Here is a 27,934-nt window from a genome sequence, read left to right as displayed (position 1 = left end):
AAGTACATGGGATAATGTTTTCTATCTAAATCCTGTCTGAAGCCCCATCGGTGGCATTTTTGTGTTGATCGTGCGGTTGAAGCATCATATTGGCCGGGACATTACGTCTTCCTCGGTGCATAAAAGTGGTTGTTCTTCACATTTGCTGATTTTGTTTAGTTGGATTTTTCATTATAGATGTGTTGCATAGGCCTAGTTAAGTGGTAAACATGGACACTGGCCACAGTAATATGTTGGTTTCCTAAAAGACCCAATCGCACCAATTTGTGTCAATTTACAATTGCTCATTTGGTTTGATTGAGCTGTAGTCGTCTCTACATGAAGTCTGGATAAAGGTTAGCACCAAGTTTTCTTCTGTTCTCCTTTTTTAACTTATAATTAATAAATGGACTTGGTGAAAACCCGAGCTGAGCGGGTCTCCCTTCTCTGACGTGTCCTGAATGAGCCAGACGCAACAACCCATTCAGAAAAAATGAAAGACATCCCACAATGCACTTGTAGCAGATCTCAGAGAAGTCCTGGACATCTCTCGGCTGCAGGTGGAGCTGTGGTAGCTGCTGGGAGTCTCAAAGCGCGGCTCCTGCTGCCTGCTGCAGGTCAGAGTCTCAGCTGCCGTCTTGAGGAAGATGAAGATGATAAAACAGCAGCTGGAGGTCGGGGTTTCCCCATTGCCTGCAGCCAACTCCTTTTAAACACCATGAACGTCTGACATGGTTGAAGTGATCAGATAAAAAACAGACTCGAGGAGATGCTCTCTCTCTCTCTGTTTCATGTCTTCACAAAACCTTGTGTAACACGATCCTCTGAAGACAAAGACAGCCATGTTTGTGGAGAAAGACCAAATGAAGTAACACTTTAGGACAGAAAAAGGACAGAAAGGATTGTCATTATCAGCAAATACAAACTAAATACTAAAGTTAATCTGGTCTTTTCAGAGAACTGAAGCTCAGCTCGATGCTTCCTTCATGGGAAAATTTCACAATAGAAGCTGATGAGGATTTACCTCGTCGCTGTTTAATCCCACCCAGCTATGAGCAGACCCCAGTGGACAGATCAGGTCTCTGGAATGGCGTGCTAAAGTCTCACTAACGTGCTATCCCGTGGCCTGGAGGAAATGGATGGATGGAATTTCTTTCTATTAAATTTATCTATTACTTCTAATGTCTGTGCTCTTTTAGTTTTTTCCTGCTTAATTCCAGTTTGGATACTGTTTTTTGACTTCTGTAGAACACTTCATGTCTTTTTTAAGTGCTACAGAGACAAAAGTAAGTGGAGCTTGCTAGCTGAAGGCATTTCAGGAGCCATTCTGAGATGTTTTGAACTTGTGAGGCTTGGAGAGTCTGGCAGCTTAAAGCTCTCTGGAGGCCTCGAGCCATTTCCCCTCCGAAACATCCACACAGAAGACAGCCACACATCCACAGCAGCATCACAACTTCTTTTATATTTGACAGCATTATCATACAACTTTTCGTTTTCTTATCTTCTGATTTCTGGTTATATGTTGAAGCCTCTTTCTTATTTTTCACAATAAGAATTGTCAAGAGGTTCATTCCCTTCCCTTTACTCCTATAAAAGGCTCTTATTGTGAAAAGATGTGCAGGAATTTGAGTGAATTAACAGTGAAATCAGAAAGACAAAATAAAGTTTAGGTTTGTAATCCCAGTCCTACCTGCTGTGGCAGTGGGCGGGGCTGCATGTACGGTGGCTGACTGGGGGCGGCGGGTTGCTGCTGTGGCGGGCTGAAGTACGGCGGCTGGCCCGGCTGGCAGTAACCGCTCATGTTCTGCTGTTGCTGCTGCTGGCTGTACTGAGAGCCCATCTGAGAAGAGACCACAGACATCAGAGACACAAGGCCAATCGATACTACCTTGTTAACACCACAAACACGAGGTTACGGCTTTGAATGGCCGATAGATTTCCACAGGCTAAACAGACAGAAAGACTCCAGGTCAGAAACATGAAGAGTGCAAAGAAATAAAACAAACTCAAATTTACAATTTGTATTCTTTAGCAACAAATCACGTCTTTCCTTTGTACTGTTACAGTAAGCATCAGCACTGCTTTAAAGTTGAATGACTCTTTATTTTGTGAAAAATCATCACCTGCATTAAATCCATGCATCCATGCAGTATGCAGCATGGATGTCGACATTTTACTTCTATTTTATTGAACAAAAGGACCAGAGCGGACAGTAAAGTGGGAACTGCATCCAGGACAGAAACATCAGCATTATGCTACGCAGTGTATGCAGAACCCAGTCCAGCAGCCAGAGCCCAAACTCATCGGGTAACACGCCGATGAGCAGTCAGGCTGCGTTTCTACCTGGTCATGTTTCTAAAGTAGAATCACTTGGTGACTGCTTCGATCACACAGTGATTTTACTAACTCTGGAAAAATAAAAATTCTGCAACCGGTTGGTGACTGATTGCTAAATATTGGAGAACTGTTGCTAGGTGACATTAGCTGCCAACAGGTATACAGCACTGCACTTGTGAGTACAGACTGCTGCAGTTTCCTACAGTTTATATGGAAAAGGCCGATTTGTTGTGTTTCTAGTTTGTGTTTCAGTGTTTCGTCATGTTTAGTGAGTGTTTGCAGACAAGTCAGTGTCTTCTTACAAGCTCTGAGCGACCAGAGCAATCATCAGGACGTTTTTAGCACAGCACCGTCTGTGTGAGCAGCTTAACCCGGCAACAGCCAGCAACCACCTGGGGAGGACAGATTTTTCCCTAGCAACCGAAGGTTACCAAGAGGTTGCTGAACAGTAGTTACTTCATATAAAGTTAAAATATAAAATTTAAAACACACGATCCTGTGTTACTATAGATGCAGCTGCTCAGCTGTACAGAAGTTATGAAACGCATATACATATTAATTAATCATAATTATAATAATAATAATATCAAATATGTTTCTGCATAATCAGTACTTATGCATAAACTTATATTATAGAAGCAGTACTGAGACTCAGACTTAAGCACAGAGTCTGAACACTTCCTTCAGTGGCTCTTCCTCACAGACGCTCTCAGTTTAACTCTTGTGCAGCCTCCTCAAGACGCCCCCAGCCTTCACTGCTTTAGCTAAAGAGTCAATTAAAAGCCAAACAAAAGCATCTCTGTTCCTCTAATGATAATAATAATCTGTTCTGCTCTACAGTGAAGCCGCTCAGGAATCACACACCGCCCTTTTCCTGGAAAGCGACCTCTAAATTTAATTTCCTGAATATCTCAGACTTCCTCTGTAGATCAGATCTGTTCTCATACTGGAGGAAGCTTCCTCCGGTCATAGACTTCTGACCCCTGACCTCGTGTTTTGCAGCATCACAGGAGAACCACATGATGACCGTCAGTATGAGCCACATTTCCGATCTTTAACACATTCCTCCTCTAAGACCCGATCTGTCTGCTTCCAGATACGCAGAGTGCAGAAGAGGAGGAGGCAGATGAAAAGACATAAATTCACTGATTCAAACTGATCATCTTAATTAGGGCTGGGCTACATCATACCGTTCACGGTAATACCGGTGTAATGTTGGGCAACGATAAGAAAATGAAATATCGCGATAGAATATGGGTAAAACGCGCATGCGCACTGCCTTTGTTTACATACGCACATGGCGGCGACGCAGAATGAGAAGAGCGAAAGTAGATCGTTAAATGAAACGGATGAACCAGAATTGCTTTGTAAAAATTCTGCAATTTCAGTGGTGTGGAACTGGTTTGGCTTTCATCCGTCAGATACACAACAAAGCACTATTTTTGGTAGAGCGTGCTAGCGGGTTGGCGGCCGTCGTTATTACCGTGTTTTTTGGAAAATACAGCACACTTAAAATCAATCCTTTGATTTTTCTGAAAATCAACAGTGCCCCTTATAATCCAATGGGCCTTATGTATGAATTCTGGTTGTGTTTACTGACCTCGAAACGATTTTATGTCATACACGGCGCTCAAAAATCTGTCAAATGTTTTAGTACGACTTTGCTACGCTACGAACCCGGACTGCTTGATGGATTGTCGGAGAATTACGGCTATCGTAGGCAGGAGCCTTGTGGAGTGATACGTACTGTGCTTCAACATAATATTACCGTATTGTGTGTGTATAACCTCTTTTTAAGTTTTGTGGATATTATACATGGTTATGCTGAGGATATGTCGGCCAGTTTCCAATGAAAATGCCTTTTGGTTAAACTGTCAGCAAGGAATTTGCATTTGCACTGTTAAATTTTTATATAACTTTAATGCACATAAAAAACAGCTGCTTGTTTAAGTGAAAATACATTGATGTTTTTTTTTTTGCACTAATAAAGTTGAGGAGTTGTAAAGTGTTTTGTCTAGTGTCAATTATATCGTCAGTTATATCGTTATCGCAGATTTTCAAATGTATATCGTGATAAATATTTTTGGTCATATCGCCCTGCTCTAATCTTAATACCAAACCAACCATCGTACTCCTCCTCATTAAAATTCATACCACCTTAAAAACCTGCTTTAAAATCAGATGTGTTGAAACTCATCCACACAGCTTCTCTCTCAGATTGTTATCTGGCTCGACACAGATGCCGCAAAATAGGGCTGCTCGATTATGGCAAAAATGATAATCACGATTATTTTCACTGAAATTGAGATCACGATTATTTGATGATATTTATTTAACCCTTTAAGACCTACTATAGAACCAAGTCCACCAGAGCTTATATTATTTTTATTTTTTACATGCTGTAGTGCCATTTGTGGGAGCATTTCAAGTTGCTATACATCAATACAACTGTTATAGCCCATATTTTAATAATATGTATGCATTAAGTGTATAGTAACTACATAAATTGCAAAAAAGTGCAATAAACTACCAAAAAAATTGAAAATCGCTTTTGTTTTGTTTACATATATTTCTACTTGGAGAAGTTTAAGAGGTTTATCCCTCAAAACTTTAAATACAATAAAGTTGCAAAAAATAGTTTCCCACCACAGGAAATTTATTTTGAGTGTCTTCATAGTTTTATTTTGGAGATACAGCAATTTTTATATACTGCAGGAAAAACAAAAAACAATCCTATGATGCAAATTTGCAAAGAAAACAGCAGGTGCATCATTTCACTGTGGGAAGTGTTACGAACAGCTGATAGGAACGGCAAAGCGTGTTTCTGGAATATTATGTTTTTGTTCCTGCAAGCGCTTTTTATGCAATTTTTGCAAAGCTATATGTGGAACGAAACCGTGACCGAGGACAAGCTGATGGCATCAGATGTAAGTACAACTCCTCTGGTTTCATATGCAAAACAAATTATTGCGCTAGCTTACACGGTTCAGGTTCTACAGGGATTTAAAAATAGTTACACAAAACGGAGCGTGCTGCTTTGACCGGCTTTAAAGGGTTAACAATGACTTTAAAAAAATAATATAAAATAGTGTGCAACACCACTGAAGTTTTTTTTTTTTTTTAAACTCTTTTCAACCAACGGCAGTCACTCTCCAAATAACTTCTGCTTAGCTTTCCGAGCTTCCCTCGGGTCCTCTTAATCAGCGGTCTCCACCCTTTTTTGCGCCACGGACCGGTTTATGCCCGACAATATTTTCATGGACCGGCCTTTAAGGTGTCGCGGATAAATGAGGGAGGGGCTAATAATCGGCTCAGTCATTTTTAATGATCGTTGAAAGCCCAGATCGTAATCGTGATTAAAATTCGATTAATTGAGCAGCCCTACCGCAAAATGCAATATAATGCAACCTCGGTGCAACCCGAGAGAGCTGCAGCTGCGGGATTAACCGCCCTGCTCGAGAGCACTAAAGTGGGACAGAAAGCCGGCAATGTCTGCATAAATATCAGGAAGACTCAGACAGACTTCAGGCTGCACGTGGACTCTGAAAGCCTGGACGGGCCTTTAAGCGACCTCACCTCCAGCACATTGTTTGATCGAGAGCATTTCCTCACCAGCATGTCCGTCAATACTGCAGCTTCACTGAAACAGAGATTACAGTCGGAGTTCATGCTCTAACAGTAACTCGGTAACCTCCTGAAACCAGGTTGAGTCTGCGGCGCTCAGACAGGGAAGCCAAGGGTCAAATTTTGTGTGGAATCAGAGAATAATAGTCCCGGGGCCACTTGGGCCTTGCGCTCCCATGAAACTCATTACTCTCTCTCTCTGCGTAATCAGACACAACAGCGGTGACACAAAATCCCTCAGGCTTAAACCATCTGCAACAATAATGACACCGTCCAGCCCGAGAGTCGGAGGGAGAAACACCTGCAGGTGCCTTCCTCACAGCTCTGAAACCAATCAGGTTCTTAGAGCTTGTAACAGAAAGGTGAGACGAAGCCTGAACTGAAAATTCACTGACTGAAGCTGAACATATATCTTATAAGGAAGAGAAACCCAACTCGAGAACACACAGGTTCAGATCGGAGCTCAACGGCCTGACAACAGCGCAGAGGCCGAACCACAAGATGTTTCCACCTTCTCCGCCTGCTAGAAGATTCAAACCAGCACAAACAGGTGCAGACTTCCAACAGCTGAACCACGGAGGACAATTTCAGACTCTTACTGTCCTCAGAATTAGATTCAGGCCCAACAGTGATGAAACCTGAAGAAAGGTTCTGTGGCTCACAGCAGCAGGTTCAGCCAGGCTACACTCCTCCTTGTCCTGCTCACAGCCACAGTTTCAAATTTTCAACTTTAATGTCAGAAAAAATAAAGTTCACACATGACTACACAGCAGCTCCAATCTTCATCAAAGACTGAAACAACTTCCCGTTGTAACTTTTCAAATTAAAAGTTCCTCATCTTCTGGGTGAAGACTGAATCACTGTCAGTCTAACAAAGCTACTTTTCTAAAAACTCTTCTGTTGACTGGGACTTTTTATCTCCTTATCAAATACCAGAAAACTACAGAGCTCACATGGACTCACTGCAAGTGTTAGGACCTGACATGTACAGATAAACACTTGCTGAGTGTTTTAGTTCTTTATTCTTCTCTGAAAGCTTTACAATCCACAGTATGTGTGGATGAATTCAGCGATGGCTGATTATTATTAACCCATCATCACTGGGACAGACAGATTTATTCTACCTCCTGATTCGTTCGCTGAGAAGAAGCTTCGCCGTCTGTTGCTCTCTGTGGCATTCGGCGGTGTTTACCCACCAAAGGATCCAGTCTGCTCTGAGCTGCAGCGTCAGACCCAAACTGGAGTCTAAAAATAGCCTGAGCCCAGGGTGTACCAGAAATAGCCTGACCCGGACCGGCCCGGCAGAAGCCGTGCGGTCTGACTGCATCAACAGAGGCCTTGTCCACAGTGACAAAACGGTGACGCTGCAGATGAATCAGCACCAAGGGAACGAAGGCCTTAGTTTCCATAAACCAGCTCAGAGGCTGCTGAAGACCAGCAGAGCAGGAGCAGGGACGGCAAACTCACAGGAGATGTTCTCATTAGTCATCCTGGGAGGACATTAACGAGCCAACAGTCTGCATGTTAATGAGTATCTGGTTAATGCTTCACACGTGTATCCTAATGTGGAGAGTTACAGGAAGCTCTCGGGTCCTCTGGCCTGTAGTAAAGCAACCTGATCTCTACAGAAATCAGAGTTTTACATATCAGCCTGATGCTGCTCTGCAAACATGTCTCACCGCTCTGCAGCCACAATGAAAGCACTGATTTGGGCACTGATCAGGTCTATTTTATCACCTACAGTAACCAACCCCAGACGAACACCACCACCCACCACATTGGGCTGCCTCGCACTCAGATTTAACAGTTTTCCAACATCACATAAAGTCATGAGAGTTATAATGACTGAAAGAGTGAGGTCACAAACACGAGCTCCTCCACAGAGGCAGGCTTAGGAGCTCAGAGGAGAGCTCCTGCTCCTCCATGTCGAGATGCTGCAGAGACAGACGTCTGCATTACCCGCTTAACTTCAGGCAGGTGGGAGATCAGGAAGGAGGGTGGAGTCAGATAACTGGCAGGTTTCACCCCAACATGAAGGTTTTTAATTGGGAACTTTTGTCTATACAAATTCTCCCACAGTGTGCAGCTCAGGATCCTTTCAGCGCCGTAGGTCAACCAAGCATCCTGGGTGGATTTAAGGAACCAGTTAAACTCTGCATAAACTCATCAAATCATTTAAATTTTAAATCCCATCTTAAATGTATTTTTATCACCTTTCCAGTAATTTCAGGGAAATTGTAGATTTCTATTTTTCATTATCTGAAGATGGTCTTGATGCTGTTATACAACTAAACTGCTTCTAACTGGCCAGTGCAGCCACAGAAAGAAATGAAAGCCTGTAAATTACTGATAAGCATCACTTATTTACTGTGACAATAAAAAAAGTAAAGCTGAAGACTTTCAGGTGTCTGATTTATGATCAGATTTATGGATGTTCAGTTTTATTGACGTCAGATCCTGTAACTGCAGAGTTTGAAATCCCACCCAGAACTAATTAAACTAAAGAATTATTTTACATTAATTTGTCCAAATGGAACCTTAAAGACACATCTGAGCGCCTCCTACCTGCTGCTGAGGATACTGCATCCCTCCCATTCCCACCTGCCCCCTGCTGGACATCCCCATTGGGTATCTGTGGGGGGTAGGGGAGCTGTAGGGCTGTCCAGGGTACGGCGCCCCCTGTTGCTGGGAGTACGGGTTGTTGCTCATCCCATATAGTTGAGAACGCTTCATCGCCATCGGGTCCATGGGCGACACCTGAGGAGGAGAACACGGTGGATAATTAGTGACGCCATGAACTTAACACCATGTTTAAAGACACAACACGTGACTCTGATTCATCAGTGTGACAAACCCTCTGATGACTACAGAGCAATGACATCATCAACATTCATATTAGTAAGACTGAGGAGGTACTGCATCTTTCTGTTTGTTTCCACTATGAGAAATCCAAACTGTCCGTTCATCAGTTTTCTTCCACCATTAGCTCAGTCTTCTATATCCATCAATATCCATCTATATATCCATCCGTCTGACTGAGCACGCTCACACTGATGGACCGATGGAAAGTTAAATATCTTTATATATAAGCTCCACTCTGTGTGTCTGCTTCGGGGCTTGGCCTACTGCCACCTGCTGCAGATAACACACCACACATTATCCTAGTAACTTACCCACTGATATGGTTTGTCTGTTTTCACTGAGGTTCATGGCATGTGCTCAGGTGTGAGGGGGTCAGGTGTGTCTCTGAGAGTGAACCCTCATCTGCGGCATGCTGAAGGCCTGCGAGGCCACTTTAAGCTGGAGTCAACAGTCACGCCTGGGTACACTTTAATATTCACACTCACTCTGTATTTGACACACTGACATAATAATAGTAGGTGAGAGGAGTGACTCAGAGAGAACAGATGTTTCACCGCCGCTCCGGCAGCTAAAAATAGAAACCGCTGACGGAGTTTACGCTTAAAACAAACTGATGCAGACTTTTAATCCTGTCCTTTAATCTCCTCTCACTACACAGCAGTCAGCTGAGCAGAGTAAATAAAGAGAAACCTCAGGCTGGAGCGCTGCCAAGCCCACACAGCTGCTTCAAGTCAGGCAGAGGATCCACAGACCGGATGAAAACAGGAGGACAGGAAGCTGCTGCGATCCATTTTCCTGAGTACTGCTATCATCACGATTCACGACCCTGGCCCAAACTGCAGAACGTGTGTTTTATTTGGACAAACCTGTGGTCAACGCAACATTTGTAATATTTAGTGTTTTACTGGCTGATTTCTTGTAATGGAGGCTGATGGGAATTGTTGGAAAAAGCAGGAAAAAGATTAAAACTCAATGGGGTGCTTCATCCTCCTCTGTTGCATTTGATCCAATATGGTGGCGGTTAGCCATTATAAATTTTAATCATCAAAAACCAGCAAATAAAATCACTGAACACAAGTTTCATTTCATATATCGTAGATTGGGACTGGCTAACAAACGGGTGTGTGTGGCCAAATCAAGTCAAAAAGAGACTACGAAAATAAAACGGCTGATAGTCAGCGTGTTTTACCACAAGGTGGCGCTCAAGTAAGATAACATTGCTCAGTACAAATCACATTAACTCAAATACCCTGCAGACCACAGGCATGTTTAATATAATGAATAATATGACCCAGAGATAGGCCACAGTAGTGCCACCATGTGGTGTGGTACAGAACTGCTTTAATCTCAGGAGGTTTGTCAGGAATCGCAATTTTCTACTGTTTTTTTTCTATTAAACATACAAAACTGCATCACATCGAGCCTGCACCTTTTTCCAGTCAAACAGCCCAATTTTACTCCCAGAACATCAAATTCTGCCGTTTCATCTGAGCCATCAGCATCTCACAGAAACACGCAGTCATTATGATTTATCGGGTTTATGTCGATAAATGTCGAGTCCCTCACTTCCACTTCATCATGTACCCACTGACGTCACATTTAAACACTATAGATCAGCATCATTAACACGCAGGGTTAATACTGCAGAGGCGCGTTTTAACCCAAACCACCTTTTCTAAAGCTAACCAAACAGTTTTTGGAGTCTACGATGCCGAGAACAAAGCAAACATAATAAGGGACAAACTGCAGCCTTCTCACTCACAAGCTTATAACCTACAACACCATCAACGTTCCATCCTTCTTACTGGGCCCGGGCCATATCATACTGTTCATGGTAATACCGGTATAATGTTAGGTAATGATAAGAAAATGAAAAATCGCGATAGGATATGGGTAAAACGCGCATGCGCAGCACTTTTGTTTTCATACGCACATGGCGGAAAAAGCATGGCAGCAACGGAGAATGAGAAGGGCGAAAGCGGATCGTTGAATGAAACAGATGAACCAGAAATGGTTTGTAAAAATGGTGCAACTTCAGTGATGTGGAACTGGTTTGGCTTTTGTCCATCAGATTCACACCAAAGCACATTTTTTGGTACAGCATACAAGCGGGCTGTTGTTATTACCGGTATTACCGAACCAATTTTATTGGTTTTATTTGGTGTTCTCCGTTACTAACAGAAGACCCAACAATTAAACTATTTTAAACTTTAATATCTGAAAACACAGCCAACGTGTGTGTGACTCCTGCATGTCAGTCATCCGATCACCAGCTCCATAAACCAACACATTAGCTCGACTACAGGAATAAACTCGTGTATGAAACGTGCAGGCTCTGAGGCGCTGCCCTAAAAGTCTTTATTTCAACTAGAAAACAAAATCATAAAATCATGCTCCACAAGGAGCGTCCACACAGGCCGAGGCCGGCAGTGAGGAGGCGGATAGAAACGACAAAGCAGAGCTGGCCGATCCACAGCAGAGATATTACAGTTTCTATTTTCCTTAGTATTTATTCTGATTTCAGTTTTTATATAAGTTTCGGGAGGTTTACAGAGTGAAAATGTTTAGAGTTTGTCCTCAGCTGACTCAGAGTCCCGTAGACGAGGACAAACACACAACATCTGCATTCATTTCATATTTCACCTCCTTTTAGTTGGGTTTATTGAGCTGCTGTAACAGTAATTTCACAACTTTTAAAATTTTTATTCTGCTAATTAAAATGCTGACTGCCACCTAGTACTAGTTTTAAGTTTAGTTATAATACGATATATGAACCTCGGCCCTTTTGAGACAACAAATGAGAGGAGAGGATTGTGCTGACTGCCATATGAAAGTCCAGTACACCAACTGAGAAGCAAAAAACCCAGATAGATTTTATTCCGGTTCACTAAATAACCTGGCCCTCTTTGTTCAGTCTTTGTGGGTGCAACGAATTCATTCTTTCTTTTTTGTGTAACACAGTGTGATTACACAAATCCTCATTTCTGTTCAGGGCATCAACACGTGGAATTAAAACTGAAACAAATTTAAAGAGGAATCAGTCTTGTTGCCTCGTGTCATCCTGTACACTGAGCTGTGCTCTCCCATCTGCCTGCAAGTTAGAGTTTCTTCATGTAAGCACGTATTGCATCATATTTTCCAATAAGCCAACACACAAGTTTAGCTAATTGAACCTGATCTCAGACACAGGAGCAGACAGTTTGCTGACAAAGATTTCTACCTGTGAAAAAAAAAAATTGTGCATGGTTCATCGTTTCTAACAAATAACTGTGTTCTTGTCCCCATTCGGAGGAGGTAACGGATGGTTAGTGAATGATAATTATTCACTAAAAACACATTTTATTAAAACAGAAGCTGATTTATTGAGTAGCTGAAAAATTCCTTGTTTGCATCCAGTCAAATGATCCTGAAAATAAATTAAGGGATCATAATTCCATTATTCAATGGTGACTTAATCACCTGCAGACCGGCATTTCCATTGTTTTCTGCTATTTTAAAGACCTGCTAATAATTCGAAATAATAACCTGTCGATTATTCCATAAAGAAATCATTTAAAAAAAAAAGATCTTGTGAGTCTATTAACTGCAGTTAAACCGTGACTCTGACGAGCTTCTACAGTGCACCGCCGGTCCAGGTAAAGTGACACTGACATGGAGTAGGGATGACCGGGGTTGAGGCCTCCTGCAGGCCGGGCTGCAGCGGCGGGTCAGCCAGTGTGTTAGCCCCAGTGTTGTGCCGGTGGTGATGGGCACATGGCTAATCTGCATGAGTGAAGGTCAGGGCTCCCGAGCGGAGATGGGGCTATTAATAGGCTGCCTGCCAAGAAAGTTGTGGCCGGAATCAGAAGCTGAAGTGGCCGCTGTTGCAGGAGGAAGCGTCACCTGATTAGACCCGAGTCCCCGCCACACTGTCTTCTCCCGGCGGGGTAGAGAAACAGATAAAATCCGAGGAAAGAGCTTTATTTACCGGTGACCCCTCAAAACACATCATTAGCATACGCGAACTGTCAGATTTGAGCGGAGCTGTCAACCGTCAACCCTGTCACCATTTAAACCGCGATCTTTTCAAGTGTAACAATAAAACTGATTACAACCACCCAGTTTACATTTTTATATATATTTATAACAAATTCGACCTCTTATAAAATCAGCAAGCTGCCTACTTTCACACACGAAGGCCTTTGCCGTTAACGACAGCTATATGCTAATGATAGCTTAGCCTAGCGGGCTAAAAGCGAAGTCACCTTGGACACAATCGAAAACTTCCCCAGCTTCTGTCATCACGAACAGTCGCCAATGCTTGTCATTTATAAAAGCAAGTAATAACACAATACAATTTGTTTGCTTTAGAGTCCTAAACGACTCACGTGGGTGCGGTGCTTAATTAATGAATCTGTCTGCAGTGAAAATTAAAAAAAAGAAAAACACACACCTAGCTTAGCAGCTAGCTGCCGTTAGCTATTTGGGTTAGCATCGCGGCTGTTAGCAGCTAGCAGGTTACCGGTGGTGCGATGTCCACCTGTCATTAGTCAGGTTATAAACGGTGTTAATAAGCTGTTATTCACCTGAGCCCTGCCGCCACCCTGCCCGGGATTCCCTGGGCTCATGGTCGGGTGATTTCTCTGCTGTCCTCCCCAGCCGTGAGCCCCGGAGCCGTACTGGGAGCCCATGTCTTTAGCCAGCCCCATGCTCGGCTGTTGCTGTGCGGGATTATTATAATCTGGATATCCACCTCCATAACCCCGCATCATCGGACTCGGAGAAGTTAATAACTGGTTCAAAGTTGGTGTAGCCCCTGACGGGTGCTGCTGTTGTGGCTGCTGCTGACCCTGTCCGGGAAACCGCTGAAACCCGCCGCCGCCTCCAGCCGGGGAGCTGCTAGCAGTCATCACCGCCTTGCTGTGATTAGCAGCGGTCGAGCCTGCGCCGCCACTGCCGGGGCCCAGCAGGTTGTTCCCCTGGCGTGACGGGCTCATCATGCCACCGTATCCACTGTTCCCGTACCCGGGCCGGTAGTTCGGGTAGTGGTTGTAGGGGCTGTTGTTGCTGTAGCCTTCGTGGGAGTTGTGGACCTGATCCATGGTGCTGAGTACGGAGCGCGCCGCTCTTACCCCAGTCCCTGGGCTTTGTTGTCCGCCATGTTGATCGAAGCTAGGCCCTCCTCTTCCATTCCCATAATAATGATTAAACTCGGAGCTGGTCCCAGTCGGAGGAGGGTTGTTGTCGGTGCTGCTGGTGGCTGATCCCAGCCTGGCATCCATCCGCTCCTCCTCCTCCTCCCTTTGATTCAGCTCCTGTGCTCGGCTGCTCCCCTCCTGCAGGATGTTTGCTGTGCATCCATGCTGCTGGACGCTGCTGCTGATGGTGCTGATGGTGTTGTTGTTGTTTGTGTTGTGGTGTGTTTGCAGTTGGAAGTGGAGCTGCTGGACAAGCTGGCTGAACGACGGAGGTGTTTGGTGGAATGAGGAGAATGATGATGACGATGATGAAGATGAAGGAGGAGGAGGCTGGGGTCCAGCACCACCGGTGGCACCACAGATACCTAACGTTTTCACTGGATGCCCACTGAACATCCCCGTCTCCCTGCTCACCGCAGCAGAGGCACGGCCGGCCTGGCCTTTTGTCCCCCCTCTCCGATCTCGTATCCCCCTCCAGGTTCTCCACTGACATCACTCATCCCAGTCCTTCACTTCTCCTCATCTCAGGGGGCTGATGCCACCTGCAAGGCCACAGGTGGAAAGAGGGCGGTCAGTGGCAGAAATTTCTCATAATAATAAAAAGCCCAAAAACCCACTCTTCAGGTCTCACACCTCCCATGACCTCTCTAATAACCCCGGTCAGATAAGCCTGCAACACTGATTGGTGTTTTTACCTTTTCACCCCCGAAATACCTGAGCCATCCATCAGCAGCTGCAGCGGTTCTTCTTCTCTGTGAGGAGGTGGAGGGCTGATGCCAGGACATTTTTTTTCCTTTAAAAAAGTCTGATAACCAGATGAGTTGGAGTCACTTTTTCATGTTTTGTGACTAATCTTATGACCGTGCTCCTCATCCTTCCTGTTTGCAGCCACAGAAAGAGCTGAGATGTTCCCGAGTGCTTAAAATTATTTAGAAACATATCTCTGTGCAAAGCTTGAAACATGAGCACAAATGATCTTTTTTACAGTCTGAGGGTTGGTCAGTAGAAATAAGCAGTTTATTTCCCCAAATAGAAAAACAAAACAAAAACATAATCATCCTGAATCTTCACCAGACAGAAACAACGAGAGGAAATCATCTTGGTGTTAAATCAGCAACAAGAAACACGAAAGCTGAGAATAATTATCTGAAAGCCGTGTGCACAGAAACAGCTTACATGTGAGTTTACGTTCTATTATTTAGAATCAAATAAAACACAAACATCACTGATCTTCAAACATCACCTCACCTTCTGACTAACGACAAACAAAATGGGTCCGATTTTTCAGCTTATATACTGAAACTAAAGATTTAAGGTTCTTCCTTTTGCTGGACATTAAATACGAACAAGCAGCAGAACATCAACATTTGACAATTGAAAGGAAAAACCTCTGACTCTAGTAAATGCAGTCCATCTACGTCCCCCACTGCTGCAGTATAGAAGAATCCAAGTTTAATTTTAGTGAATTGAAGGCCAACACAATTGAATCAGATGACTCATTTTCCCCACAAATTTCAGATTTTATCAAGTTCTCTCCATATTTTTACCCTCATCATCCACCTGCTGTAGTTCTGTCCCATCAGTGAGACCTGCTTCACAGTTTGAGAACCACTGCGCTGTAAGGTTGGGGGTGTGGGGGGTCTGTGGGTTCAAGTTGCTGCCGTGTTTTGGGTCTATTTGTCCTCTTAGAGCAACGAGTCACTGAGGGTCACCAGATCACAGCGGCCTCTCCGTCCATGAGTCCTCACTGAGGCTGATGAAGATGAGGATGAAGCGAATAAGAGGCCTTCACAATCAGCCAATCTCACCCAGTCTGAGATTTTAGCCGATCTCAAAACCATGAAAACACCAAGTGAGAAAAGCTTGGTGTTCATCCCTCCAGGAAAGAGTCTGACTGATGGCTCAAAACCTTCTTAGGATCCTTTTTGCAGGGTTTTTCTCTCATTTTAGTTTTTTCAGCTGTATTAAAATAATGTGAAGGCTGGGACTGAGAGAAGACGCTATGGTGACCCTTTTATTGTCAAAACTAAAAATACTCTCACAGCTCCACATCATGCTCAGCGTCCTGCTCTCTCCATGCTCTTAAACTTCACCGCCTGATAAACAGGGACCATTTCACCCTCCTGAAATCCCAGTTGAACTCAGACCTGTGTGCACATTTCCTCACTGCACTGTACTCTTCAGACGAGCAGCAGAGTTAAACCTTCTTTATTTTAATGACCAGAGGATATTAGTAAAAAGAGCACCAATGAGAAAGAAGCATCGTTTACATGTTTAAATATTTAAAAGGAGTAAATATATTTATGTATTTATGTATTATATTCATTTATTTATTTCAATAAAAAAGTCTGTGTATACGAGTCCAGCTCTGGATTATTCTGTTTGGAGATTAAGTTTTTATTATTCACCTTTAGGGCCAAACCTGCAGTTCCTCTGGTGTCCAACAGGGGCAGCAGTGAGTCAGTCCCCATGGTAAAGCTAACAGCAGAAACAAACATGTTTACATCCTGATACATTTTTACTGATTTTTTGGTCTCTGTAGACCATTTCCACCTTTACCTGTACGGGGGAGGATGTTTTTATAAGTCACCCATTTAAACTGAATTGAGGCTTAAAGTTTGTGTTAATAGGGGGCGTGGCCTCCTTAACCTGGATGGTGACGCAGGCGCCGGTACTAACTAGCTGTCTGCTAACCTTCACCTAGCTGAACTGGAGCTCTGGATCGTGTTTGTGCTGTTGCAGCTTCCTTTTAGTGAAACTATCTGAAGTGTGCGCCTCAGAGAAGAGAAGAAATCATCCACATGAAGGTTTCCCATGCACAGCTGCTGCTCTGCCCTCAATGAAACATCTGCCTCAGAGGACGTCTCCACCTCAGCGTGCAGAAATGCGAGCATGAAGGAGGTCCATCAGGGACCTTCCACCACAGCACTGGGAGCAGCCCAGTCAAGTAAAGCAGAGAAACTGGGTCAAAAAGCAGCAGCAGCTCTCAGGAACGCTGTGATGGAAACCAGCGCTCTGCTCTGCTGCTGGAAACACAACACCCAGAATCAAACTGACAACAACCTGAAAACATAACCATCACACACTCAGGTTAGAGATACAACAACCGACACACACACAGACAAGAGATACAACAACCGACACACACACACACACACACACACACACACACACAGACAAGAGATACAACAACCAAAACACACTCAGGTTAGAGATACAACAACCAGGTCAGAGGGCCCGGTGGCGCCAGTGTCCGGCAGCCTCACCTCTGTCAGTGCGCCCCAGGGTGGCTGTGGCTACAATGTAGCTTGCCATCACCAGTGTGTGAATGTGTGTGTGAATGGGTGGATGACTGGATATGTAAAGCGCTTTGGGGTCCTTAGGGACTAGTAAAGCGCTATATAAATACAGGCCATTTACCATTTACCATAACACACACAGGCTAGACATACAACAACCAACACACAGGCTAGACATACAACAACCAACACATGCACAGGTTAGATACAACACAGCACACATCAGTAATTATTAATCTGCATTTCCACTGGTCGATTGATTGATTAGGTTACTTTTAAAGACAGTTAGCAAATATTTAAGTGATGATTTTCATTCTTTCACTTTATAAAAAACATCAGGAGACATTTAATGATGTCACCTCAAGTTCAACCTGAGAGTGAGTGAAGCCGGTCCAGTTTAATGTATCACATTTAATGAATATTAAAGGTTTTGTGGACATAAACAGGTTATGCTCACATGCTTCAGTTACTAGTGATGGGACGTTCTGTATCGAGGCTTCGGAGCGTGTGTCGAGTAATGGAGGGGGCGTTTCCGCGAAGCGCGTATCGAGGCTTGCTTCATTTATGGGAGGAGCTGAAAATGATGACGTCCGAAGCCTCGCTGCCCGGCTGTACCACGTGACTGGTTCATGAAGTGGTTCGAACTTTGCCGCGAGATATGACAGCGATATAAACCCCTCAGACTTCATTCAAAAATGTGGGTGTTTGATGGAGAGTTGCGGTTAGTGAGAGTTTGGAAACCGTATGGAGGTTTATGAGAGTGAGGAAAGTCAGGAGAGAATGGAGCCAGCTAAGAAGAGGAGGATGTCCTCCCCTGTGTGGGAACATTTTGATCTTATTCCTCCCAACAAGGTATGTAAATTTCTACAGAAGATGTATTTTCATGATACTGATGGTGCAATACAATTTATGTTGAGCTGTCTTGACTTTTGTACAAGGTGAAGTGTTTGCTATGTGCCAGGGAGCTGAGATATAACAGCAACACCTCATCCATGCTTAGGCACTACAGAGCTTTGCATGAGAATAAGGGGGACACCGATCGTGGAGCAAGACCAGGTGAGCCATCAAATGCAATGATAATATAGGATGCAGTAATGTTACTAAATGATATAACAATATTATACAACTGTTATAAGTTACGTGTGTGATATTTATATTTGTGCTTTATCTTTATTGTCTTTCCTGAGGAGAACAATCTCAAATAGATGAAGACCTGGTCAGCATGGTGATTGAGGACTCCCAGCCATTTAGCATTGTGGAGGACAAAGGATTCAAAAGATTTGTTAAATCATTAAATCCTAGCTATGTTCTCCCCACTAAAAAGGTCATAAAAGCAGTGAAAATTTAGTTTTTACAGAATAAAATGTGAACAGGCAGGACTGAGTGTAGCTGTCCATACCTCAACGTTACAAAAGCACAACCACTGTCCACACCCCAACCACACCTCACCTCACAGTAAATGATCATTTCCATTTCAAGCATTTCCAAATAATCATTTCCCATACTGCCAGTATAAATATACACAGTATACTGCCATCACTACAATATACATGTTTTACACACTCCTTTTGTTGTTGACATTTACAGGCTGTGTGCAAAATGCCACACTCTTCAAATTCATGCCAGCTATTATTTTTACGTCCAGTAGGTGTCCTGCTAGAGCAAATGAAGCTTCATGAAGCTTCGCGTTGGGGTGAACCAATTGGATGAAAAGCTTCAGTGCTTCATGGGGCTTCATCTGCCCATCACTATCAGTTACTGACCTTAGCTCCGCATAAAGACTTTGTCTTGTGATGATGATTCACTGTAACAGGCTGGAAACACAGCTAATAACACACAACTGTGTTAAACCAGATTTCAATTTATTGGTCATAGCTAGGGATGGGTATCGTTTAGGTTTTATCCGATACCGGTGCCAAATCGGTACTTTTGAAACGGTGCCGGTGCTTAAACGGTGCTCAAACCGGTGCTTAAAGAATGGAGAACACAAACTTTGTCCAAAAACCTCTCATGTTCAGCTGTTTGTTTGTTTTTTTGTAAAAAGATAACAATGTTAGCCTTTTCTGCAGCTATGGGGCATATATGGTATCACTCTTGGCTGGAAGCAGTGCTTAAACAATGGAAAAAACACAAACTTTGTCCAAAAACCTCTCATGTTTAACTGTTTTCCACTTTTTCTTTGGTCATTTTAGCCTTTTTGGCCAGGGTGAAGGGAGTATCTGCCATCAAACAAGAGGACAGCCGCATGTAGCTATGATGATGTTTGCTAGTTCACCTTACATGCATTAATGTAATAACGTGGTTAGCCTACTCAACGTAAATTACACACGGACAACATTAAGCGACTCACGCAGAGAAGAACGGCTTCTGCTGCATCATCATCCGTCATCATTTCTGCTACACTGGCAGGGCTAGGGGCCAGGACTCTATTCTTCGGGTTTTTGGGGGATGTTGCTCCGGTCCGATAACTGGCAACCCACCCAACGTGCACAGTGTGAGGTCTTGCAGCAAGCTATCAAATACGGCGCATTTCTCGGCTTTAAAAAAAAAACGCTATGCGTCGCCAGGTGTTTCATCGGATTTGAGGTGTTACCTCCTTTGACAATATCACAGTATCAGCTTAAAGCACTTGTTGCTGCTGAGTTTGCATCTTTTGCTGTGAAGTACAGCCAGACTTTTGACCGCTTCGCCTTGGACATTTTTAATCTGTAGCTCTGCTCTAACTGAACGTACGTACCTGGCCCCGCCTACTATCCTGGGAAACGTAAAATGATTGGCTAGAAGTGTATCACAGCTCAGGAAAAAAAAAGCACCGAAATAAAGCACCGAAATGTGCGCTGCTTTTCGGTCTGGTTACTACCGTTTATGTCAGAACCGGTGCCATCATGGCACCGGACACCGGTACCCATCCATAGTCGTAGCTTTATGTTCATGTTAAATATGCCAACGTTGACCCTGTAATGTAAGATTATATTCAGTTATGTTGATGTAAATTGAATTATTTTTTGCAAAGATCTAATTCAAAAGGACCAATTTTTGAATGTAGACCTAAATCTGTTTTTGCAGTCCAGTCTCTGCAGACAAGAGTCAGTCTTCAGGTTTCTTGTTTGACCTTAATGCTCAAACACATTGCCTGAAGGCGTTTTGTTCTTTATTCTTTTTCCCCTGAGAATCAGAACGACTCTAAAGATTTCGGAAGGTTCAGACTTTATGTTTGTCTGTTATTCTTGTATTAAGCTCCTCAGGGTCTGGAGCGGGTTTTGGTCCATCACGGATGAATCTTTTGGGATGAAATCCTGAAATCCAGCAGCACCAAAAGGAAAGAGCAGAAAGTAAAAGCATGCTGCCCTCTGCTGGAGCTCTTTAGCAGCACACTAAGATCAAACTCACGACCTGCTGATTATTCAAAGTTCTTGTGAAACATTGCCTACATCGGTTGGTGGCACAGTTGGCGTGGGGCACCCACAGTTTTGTTGTACTTGTACAATGACAATAAAGAGATATTCTGTTCAAGAGAAAATTATTCTGGAATCTTTTACATGATTTTCAATTTTTTCAGACCCTGCCTCTGAACATGAGCACCAACTAACAGGAACTGTGGTACAGCATGAGCAAATATGTGAGGGTGGTGCAGGACATGCATGAGAACAGTGAGACAGTCAGAGAGGCTCATATGGTTTGGACATGTGCAGAGGAGGGAGGAAAGGAGGAAGACGTCAGAGGAGATCTATGGATGTGATGAAGGAGGATGCTGGTATAGGGGGAGATGTAGGCAGATGATTCAATGAGGAAAAATATTATGAATGACAACAAAGAAATGCATTACATAGAATGACTTCACATAAAAGTGAGACCATAAATGTGTGAAGTGAAGAAGTTTTCTCTGAGGGGTCCTGAAGACAAAAGCTAAAAAAACAAAAAAACAAAACACTTTTAGGTTTAAGGCTCAGCTGCTGTGATGCTGCAGACCCAGATGAGCTTTAAAGGCAAACCTTCTAATCATTTCTAACACATGCATGAGACAGTTTGTCTTTGAACAGAGAAGTAGAGAAAGCTAAAGCTGTGTAACCACAGGATGCACAGGGTGTGTACTCTTTCCTGTTTCCTGTGTTCTTGGTTTCGTTTTTGTGAGCTGGTAACAGTTCAGCAAGAACAATGATAAAACCAGCTCAGCAGACACAGCTTCATGTCAGCAGCTTTCATTCCTGAAACACAGGTGTGGTGTTTGAGTTCACAACAGCAAACAGCTTGACAGTTTCACATGTTCACTTACACATGACTGGACCCCTCCACAGGCACATATATACATACAGGTCAGTGCTGGAGTGCACTGTTGACACAACAGTGACTGTGAGAGTTTCTAATGTCTAAATTGTGAAGCTTCTCTCGGTGAAGAGTGAAAAATGTAAACCTGCTTGCTTCCAACTTCCTGTGCTGTTAAAGTCTGACTGAGCTGAGAACTGCAGATGAGTCATTCAGTCTCTGTCCTCCATCAGTGTCTGTAACTTCATCAGAACATCTCTGTTCAGAACTTCTCAGAGCTGCAGTTTTTGTGAGGCCCATTTTTAAAAAAATATTACTTTCTGTTCCTCCAAATTAAGGTCGTAACACGTTTCTCGCTCTATCTTCACTTTCCAATGAAGACATGAAATGAACTCAGAAATGACCTTTACAAAAAGGAGTCGTTTTTTATCAGCTTGTTGCAGCTTTATTAATGGATCAATAATGTTAAACATACAAACATTTTTTCTATCAAATTTAACACTAAGGTGTTCATTTCATTAAGTTGTGTTTACTCATCAGAGCAGAGGAAACATGTTTTAGACACCACACATACACTGAATACTAATGTCATATATAACTAAAAGCTGGGATCAAAAAGTTCAATATAAAAAAAGAATAAAAATGATTTGAGTTTGGCTCTCAGCTCTGTCCGAGTCATCATTTCATGCAGAACTGTGACTGCTCCTGGCACTAACAGCATCTTCATTACTGACACTGGATTGACCAATCAAATCTCTTAGCTTAACTGGCCCCTGCCCTACCTTTCCTGTGTGCTCATGCACCTTATTGAAAGAGGTTAGTGTGTGAAAGAGAAAAGGTGGGGCTAAAAAGCTTAGAAAGAATAAGAAACTAGAAATAAACTCAGTAAACTGAGAACATCTGGATTTAGGATTTGTTGAGAAAGTCATGTCCTCTTTCGATGATGCGTCTGAGGGCGTGCAGAATTAGAACATCAGCGCCATCCTTCAGGTCAGATTCTGAGTGGATGTTCTTCACTGGATAGATGTAGACAATGTTGATCCCCGTGTCTGCGCTGAACTTAGTAATCTACATATGAAAATCACAACACTTTAGTTTAGAAGTGAGAGATTGGACCAAACCAAAGCTTGCACTGAAATACTTAAACTAATCCACCTTTTCCTTTAGAGATACGCTTTTGTAGACGTTCCTGATATCTCTGCTGATCTTCGGACAGGCCTCATCAACTTTGGTGAAAAGGACTATTTGTGGGACCTCTGAGGAAACACAAAACATAAATATGGGTCGAGAAAAAAACGTGTGTTTAAATGATGTTTTTACAACAGCGAGTACAGGAGCTGCCTGACGTGCAGTGGAGACTGTGAAAGCCCTGTGACCTCTGAGTGAAAGAGTAAAAGCATCTGGTCTGCTGATCTGAGAGAGCGAGGCGGGACGTACGGGTGCAGTAGGTGAAATGGGCCACAACCATTAAAGATAAATAAAAGGATCTTAAAATGGATTTGGAAACAAACTGGAAGCCAGTGAAATGAGGCTGAAACTGGACTGAGGACTGAGTGGAGGCCTGGCTGAACCCGATAAAAAGCTCATTGCAGTAATCAAGATGGTTATAAAAGCATGTATTAATGTTTCGAGGTCACATGGTGGACAGAAGATGATTTTTCACAGCTGCCTCAACTGAAAAAAAACAGAATATTCCTGCTGTGCTTTCACGAACGTCGAGTGTCAGAGCAGAATCCATTTTCATCCTGGAATTCGTGACAATGAATTTCTCATGTAGGGCCAGAGAGGAAAGCTCAGCTCATGACCCATGAATACCTGTTATTAATCTCTGGCTCTCTTCCACAGCATGATTTTGTCCTGTCTTCCTTCTCTCACCCTAACCGGTCACAGCAGATGGCCGCCGCTTCCTGAGCCTTGTTCTGCTGGAGGTTTTTTCCTGCTAAAAGAGAGTTTTTCCTTCCCACTGTTGCTCATAGGAGGTCATATGATTGTTGGGCTTTTTCTCAGTATGTATTATTGTGAGTTCTACCTTACAATATAAAGTGCCTTGAGGCGACTGTTGTTGTGAATTGGCGTTGTATAAATAAAATTGAATTGAATGTTTTATAAATTTACTTCTAATTTCTATCTCTGACATGCAGAACATAGGATTAGATCCGTGTTAGTGCAGCATGACATTCAAACAGGGATGAGCTCTCCTGGAGGTCTCATCACTGTTTTACCTGAAGTTTCACTCAGAGTGAGCGTGAGCTGAGAGCAAACACAGGGTTGCTCAATGACTGCAGATCACTTCACTTCCACTGGTGTCACTAAAAACACTGATAATCCTGATTCTGTTTAAGGTGCTCTTACCCATTTCATCTGCTTCATCTCTGATGTCCTCGATTACCTCCATGTCCTCTTGCTTCATGTTAGGTATAGTGCTGGCATCAACGACAAAAACCAGAATGTGCACTTTGTCGCTGTCTGAAGGACTGCTGTTGTAGTGTGGGTCATCTTTGGACAGTTTACGTTCAGGATTGAACTGAAAAACAAACTGAATGTATCGATGTGTGACCAAATGAATGAATTCTTTAAACTCAATATCAGAAATACAGCAACTGTACCCTGTAACCTTCTTTGATGTGTCCCTTCAGGGCCCGTTTGACGTCCTTCACATGCAACTGTCTGATTTTTCTGCTGCTGGCGTTCAGTCCCGCCATGTCATTCAAGACAAAAGGGTAATAGCAGTTTGAGTCTCCCTTTTGGATCTTGAAGGCTTTATACTGTGGACCAGAATATCAGAGTCATTGAGTGTGGAGTAGTGCTGACCTGTAAGTCTTATTTTCATCATGACTGCAACAAAAACATTACCAACAATGTCCTGTAAGTTCACCTCAGCTAAAGGAGTCCCAGAAATGGACCTCTGCATGTGTTCGTGCAGTTGCTGGGTGCCTTTTTTACATTCTTTCTCTTTGGCTCTCGGAGGAGGCAGACACACTTTTTCTCCTCTCCCTTATCTTCCCTGCTTATGTCCTTGTCTAGTCTCGTGTTTTTTGTATTACTTTCCCTGGAACACTCTCTCACAGTCTGTTTCTAAAACCTAAAGAGAATTATGGATTTGATCAACTGGTCTCTGAATGCTATTGACACCCTTTTCTCAACGAGAAGTCTGGGCTCGGGAGAGCCCGAGTGCCCTGGAGGGACTTTCCCTGCCGGATACACGATGGACGGGTGGCAGGAATGGAGGGTCGTGTGCCTGGCGGGACTGTCGATCGAGGACGCTGAAGATATCTACCTATTCGGAACCATAATAACAGGGTTCTTGCTGATCTGAGCTGGCTTGGCCCTGACTTATCGGAGAATTAAGAAAGCGGAACCGGCTGTTCAAAACCCCCCAAGGCTGCCCACTGGGATTGAAACGATGGGACGAGGCGCGACTTCTGAGAACGGGCTCGAAAGCAGCATGGTTAAGACCTTGGAGACGTTTACAGCTGCCGTAAATACTCAGAATAACACCTCTGAACATATATTGGGATAGATCAAGGAGAGGCCTGCTCAAAATAACAGCCTTGAGCGAAAGTTGGATTACATTGCAGAACAGCTCACTGCAGTTGTGAGTTCTCAGATTCGGCTGTTTGGGCAAAAGAATGAAAACACCAGCAAGTTTGATACCATCATCGGGAAGCTCGCGGTTCTCCAACGGGAGATTGAGAGACCAGTGTCGGAGTGTTAAAGAACAGCTTTGAAATTCTCATGAGTTGTCACAAAAGAAAAATTACCATCATAATGCGGCTACCCCTTCGGCGCCAGCTGTGGGCTCAAGGCTGGAGCCGAACAAAAACTCCCTGTAAACGACTGTGTTGAGTCTGTTCCTTCCCATTCCCTACAAGGCCACCTGGGTTGGCTGGAAGACTGTTTACTTAGCCTGGCGGGGCGAAGGACACTGTCTCAGCTGAACTATGGACACGCACACACATACATATACTGATACTGATAAGCACTCACTGACGCATCACCCTCCCTACCCCGGATCCAACGCCACCTCCAACGCTTACCTCCCCTCTGATGTGGACATCGGGTCAGCTGGAGGCGCAGTCGAAAGATTGCAGCGGTCCCAGATCAGATGGACACACTGGAACTCTTTCCCATGTTGCTGTCTGTGTTTATTGTGCTATGGTGTGTTGATATCTGTGCATTCCTGCATTATCCTTCTGTGTTACACATTTCGATGTTTTTTTTTCCCTCGCTACCTAGCCTGACCTGTCTCCCCAATGTGATGTTTGTGTATTGTATGTACGGTCGGCAAGGTCTGTCATCTCGGTTGTGGGCAAAAGACCTGCAACTGACAAATGACAGCTATCTCTCATCTCATTTTTTAAAAATCATTTTGGTTTAAAATATGCAATAAAAACAAAATATATTCATTTACTTCGTTTTGGAACATTTTTTAATGGAATTATCTGACCTAGGTTATTATACACAACTAAAGCTGAAGTGAAACATCAAAACAAGTTTTGTGAAAAAACGTTTCAATCATTGATTGATGAATATAAATGATTAACACTTCCATTTTTGAAAGCATTCTTTGTTTACAGCATTTTTTCCTCACCTGCCTAAAACTTTTGCACAGTACTGAACATCACCCAGTGCTCCTCCCTCTTTTTGATGTACAGACTCACCACAGCCATTTCTCTCCATAACACTCAACCTACTCAGCACCTCCTCATCACCCATGTTCACTCCAGTCACCACTACCTATTCCTGGGGAAATCTCTACCACTTCATCTGATTTATTCTGGAATTCTTCTTAAGAAATCAGCTGACTATGAGAGAGTAAAGTGGGAAGCACTGACTACTTTTTTATTGAATGAGCCATCGCTGACAGCAACATCAATTTTTTTTTAAAACTCCGTACAGACTTTTAAACAATGGAAAAAAAGAACAATTTCTTACTCAGTCTTATCACCACAATCATGCTTCATACCTTTTTTGTGCAAGATGAATGGGAGGTGCTTCGGACAGGAGACCTGTCTGCATGCTCTGTTCTGTAGGACACTTTTAACAGAGTTGATGAAACTGGACTTTCCAGCTCCAACTGGGCCTTGTAGAAGAATCCTGAGCTGCTGTTCTTTAGTCTGAGGCTTGTAGCTGTTCACATACTGTAGATCGTCCTCTTTATTTCTGCTCAGAGGAGACAACAAAACATTACATCACATTCTGGACACTGAACAAGTGATGGGCTGAAACAGGAAGTGATAATCAACAATAACAAATGTTTCTCAGAGGCCTGTAAATGCTTACCCCCAGTTAAAGTGCTTCCTCCATGGTGCATCAAGCACTGACAACAGATGTTAAAGAAAGAATGACATCATTGGACAATAACTGATGTTCACTGGATGGAAAATAGCAGCTCTGACCAAACTTACATTTTACTGGAGGAGCTCTTGAAAACAATCCTCCCATAACTGGAACATAAAGCATTTATTTTTAGATTTAAAGGAATTATTTAATGTTTGCCTTAAATCAAAATAAATGACCAACAGCAAACAGACATCTGAAGGAGCGTACCTTTGCTGTGCTGATCTCTCCCCCCTCACTGAGATGTAGACAGTCTGCAGCCCAAATACCAAAGTGTGAAGTTACAGTCACCACATCCTAAAGCTCTTTTAACTTTCACTTTTCTTTCTTATGAAACAAGATTTTGAAACTGTACCTATAAAATCACTGGACACTTTATTAGGTACACCTTTCACACCCCCTTCTGCCTTAACTCTTTGTGGCACAGATTGATAAACAGTCTTTTTTCTTTTTTAGTAGTGTTTGAGGTATTAAGGTTTTTTTCCGTGTTAATCTTGACTCCAGTAAGAGTTTGACTCTGTGCCTTGTTCTTGTTTTGAACTCTTAGTTAACAGATTCAGCTTCTAGTTAGGTTTTCTAGTACTTAGAGTTTAGATCACTGTTGCATTAAAAGAATGTAAAGAGGAAAACAATGAATTGGGACATAGCAATGGTGTATGTATGCTGCAGCTCTCGGTTAGCTCCACACATGGAGAAAGTAATATTCAAAATTAGATTAACAGAAGAAACACGTAAGGAAGAAGATAGAGAATAAGATACTAAGGCCATAAAGGACTATTTAACCCCTCCTGGATGTCCGCTCACAAGGTTTGTGTACTTTAAATGTTTTTTTTTCTGTGATTAATAACTTTTTTATTGATTGACACAAAGTACAAGAATGCATTTCGATGTTATGTTTTTTATTATTATTTTCTTCCGTTAGCAGTTCTCATTGGTTGTCAAGACCAGAATAAACCTTGTTTTATTACTCTACATCTTGCCTACGTCAGTCCTTGAGGGTGCTACAGAATAGAATAGAATGTCTTTATTGGCATTGTCACAGGTACAACGAAA

At 43.1% G+C, this 27,934-nt stretch overlaps 2 protein-coding genes across 5 annotated transcripts in view; both read right to left on the bottom strand.

Moving 5' to 3' along the window:
* Positions 1 to 15,035, bottom strand: part of arid1b (AT-rich interactive domain 1B) — a 43,631-nt gene extending 28,596 nt beyond the window's left edge. Inside the window, exons 1-4 of one of the 4 annotated variants that reach the window (XM_080289462.1) lie at positions 13,368 to 15,035; positions 8,506 to 8,697; positions 7,900 to 8,064; positions 1,670 to 1,819 (exon numbers count right to left, since the gene is read on the bottom strand). In XM_080289462.1, coding sequence (XP_080145588.1) covers positions 1,670 to 1,819; positions 7,900 to 8,064; positions 8,506 to 8,697; positions 13,368 to 14,375 — 1,515 coding nt within the window. In that variant the 5' untranslated portion in view covers positions 14,376 to 15,035. The remainder of the gene's footprint in view (positions 1 to 1,669; positions 1,820 to 7,899; positions 8,065 to 8,505; positions 8,698 to 13,367) is intronic. The other 3 variants (XM_080289461.1, XM_080289463.1, XM_026142672.2) reach the window with 3 other exon arrangements.
* A 6,925-nt stretch (positions 15,036 to 21,960) lies between these two features.
* LOC113037615 (interferon-induced protein 44-like) lies at positions 21,961 to 27,168 on the bottom strand. Its single transcript, XM_080289387.1, has 8 exons — positions 27,092 to 27,168; positions 26,950 to 26,988; positions 26,825 to 26,861; positions 26,508 to 26,704; positions 24,148 to 24,320; positions 23,894 to 24,065; positions 22,697 to 22,797; positions 21,961 to 22,609 (listed from the first exon to the last, which is right to left on the bottom strand). Exons 2-8 carry the CDS (start codon positions 26,984 to 26,986, stop codon positions 22,448 to 22,450), a joined length of 879 nt encoding a protein of 292 aa, XP_080145513.1. The 5' UTR covers positions 26,987 to 26,988; positions 27,092 to 27,168; the 3' UTR covers positions 21,961 to 22,447.
* Between the last annotated feature and the right edge of the window lie 766 nt (positions 27,169 to 27,934).

This window comes from Astatotilapia calliptera, chromosome 15 (assembly GCF_964374335.1).
Source record: "Astatotilapia calliptera chromosome 15, fAstCal68.1, whole genome shotgun sequence".
Lineage (NCBI taxonomy): Eukaryota > Metazoa > Chordata > Actinopteri > Cichliformes > Cichlidae > Astatotilapia > Astatotilapia calliptera.
The sequence above is the reverse complement of the archived record's forward strand: the minus strand, read 5'-3'. Positions and strand labels throughout refer to the sequence as shown.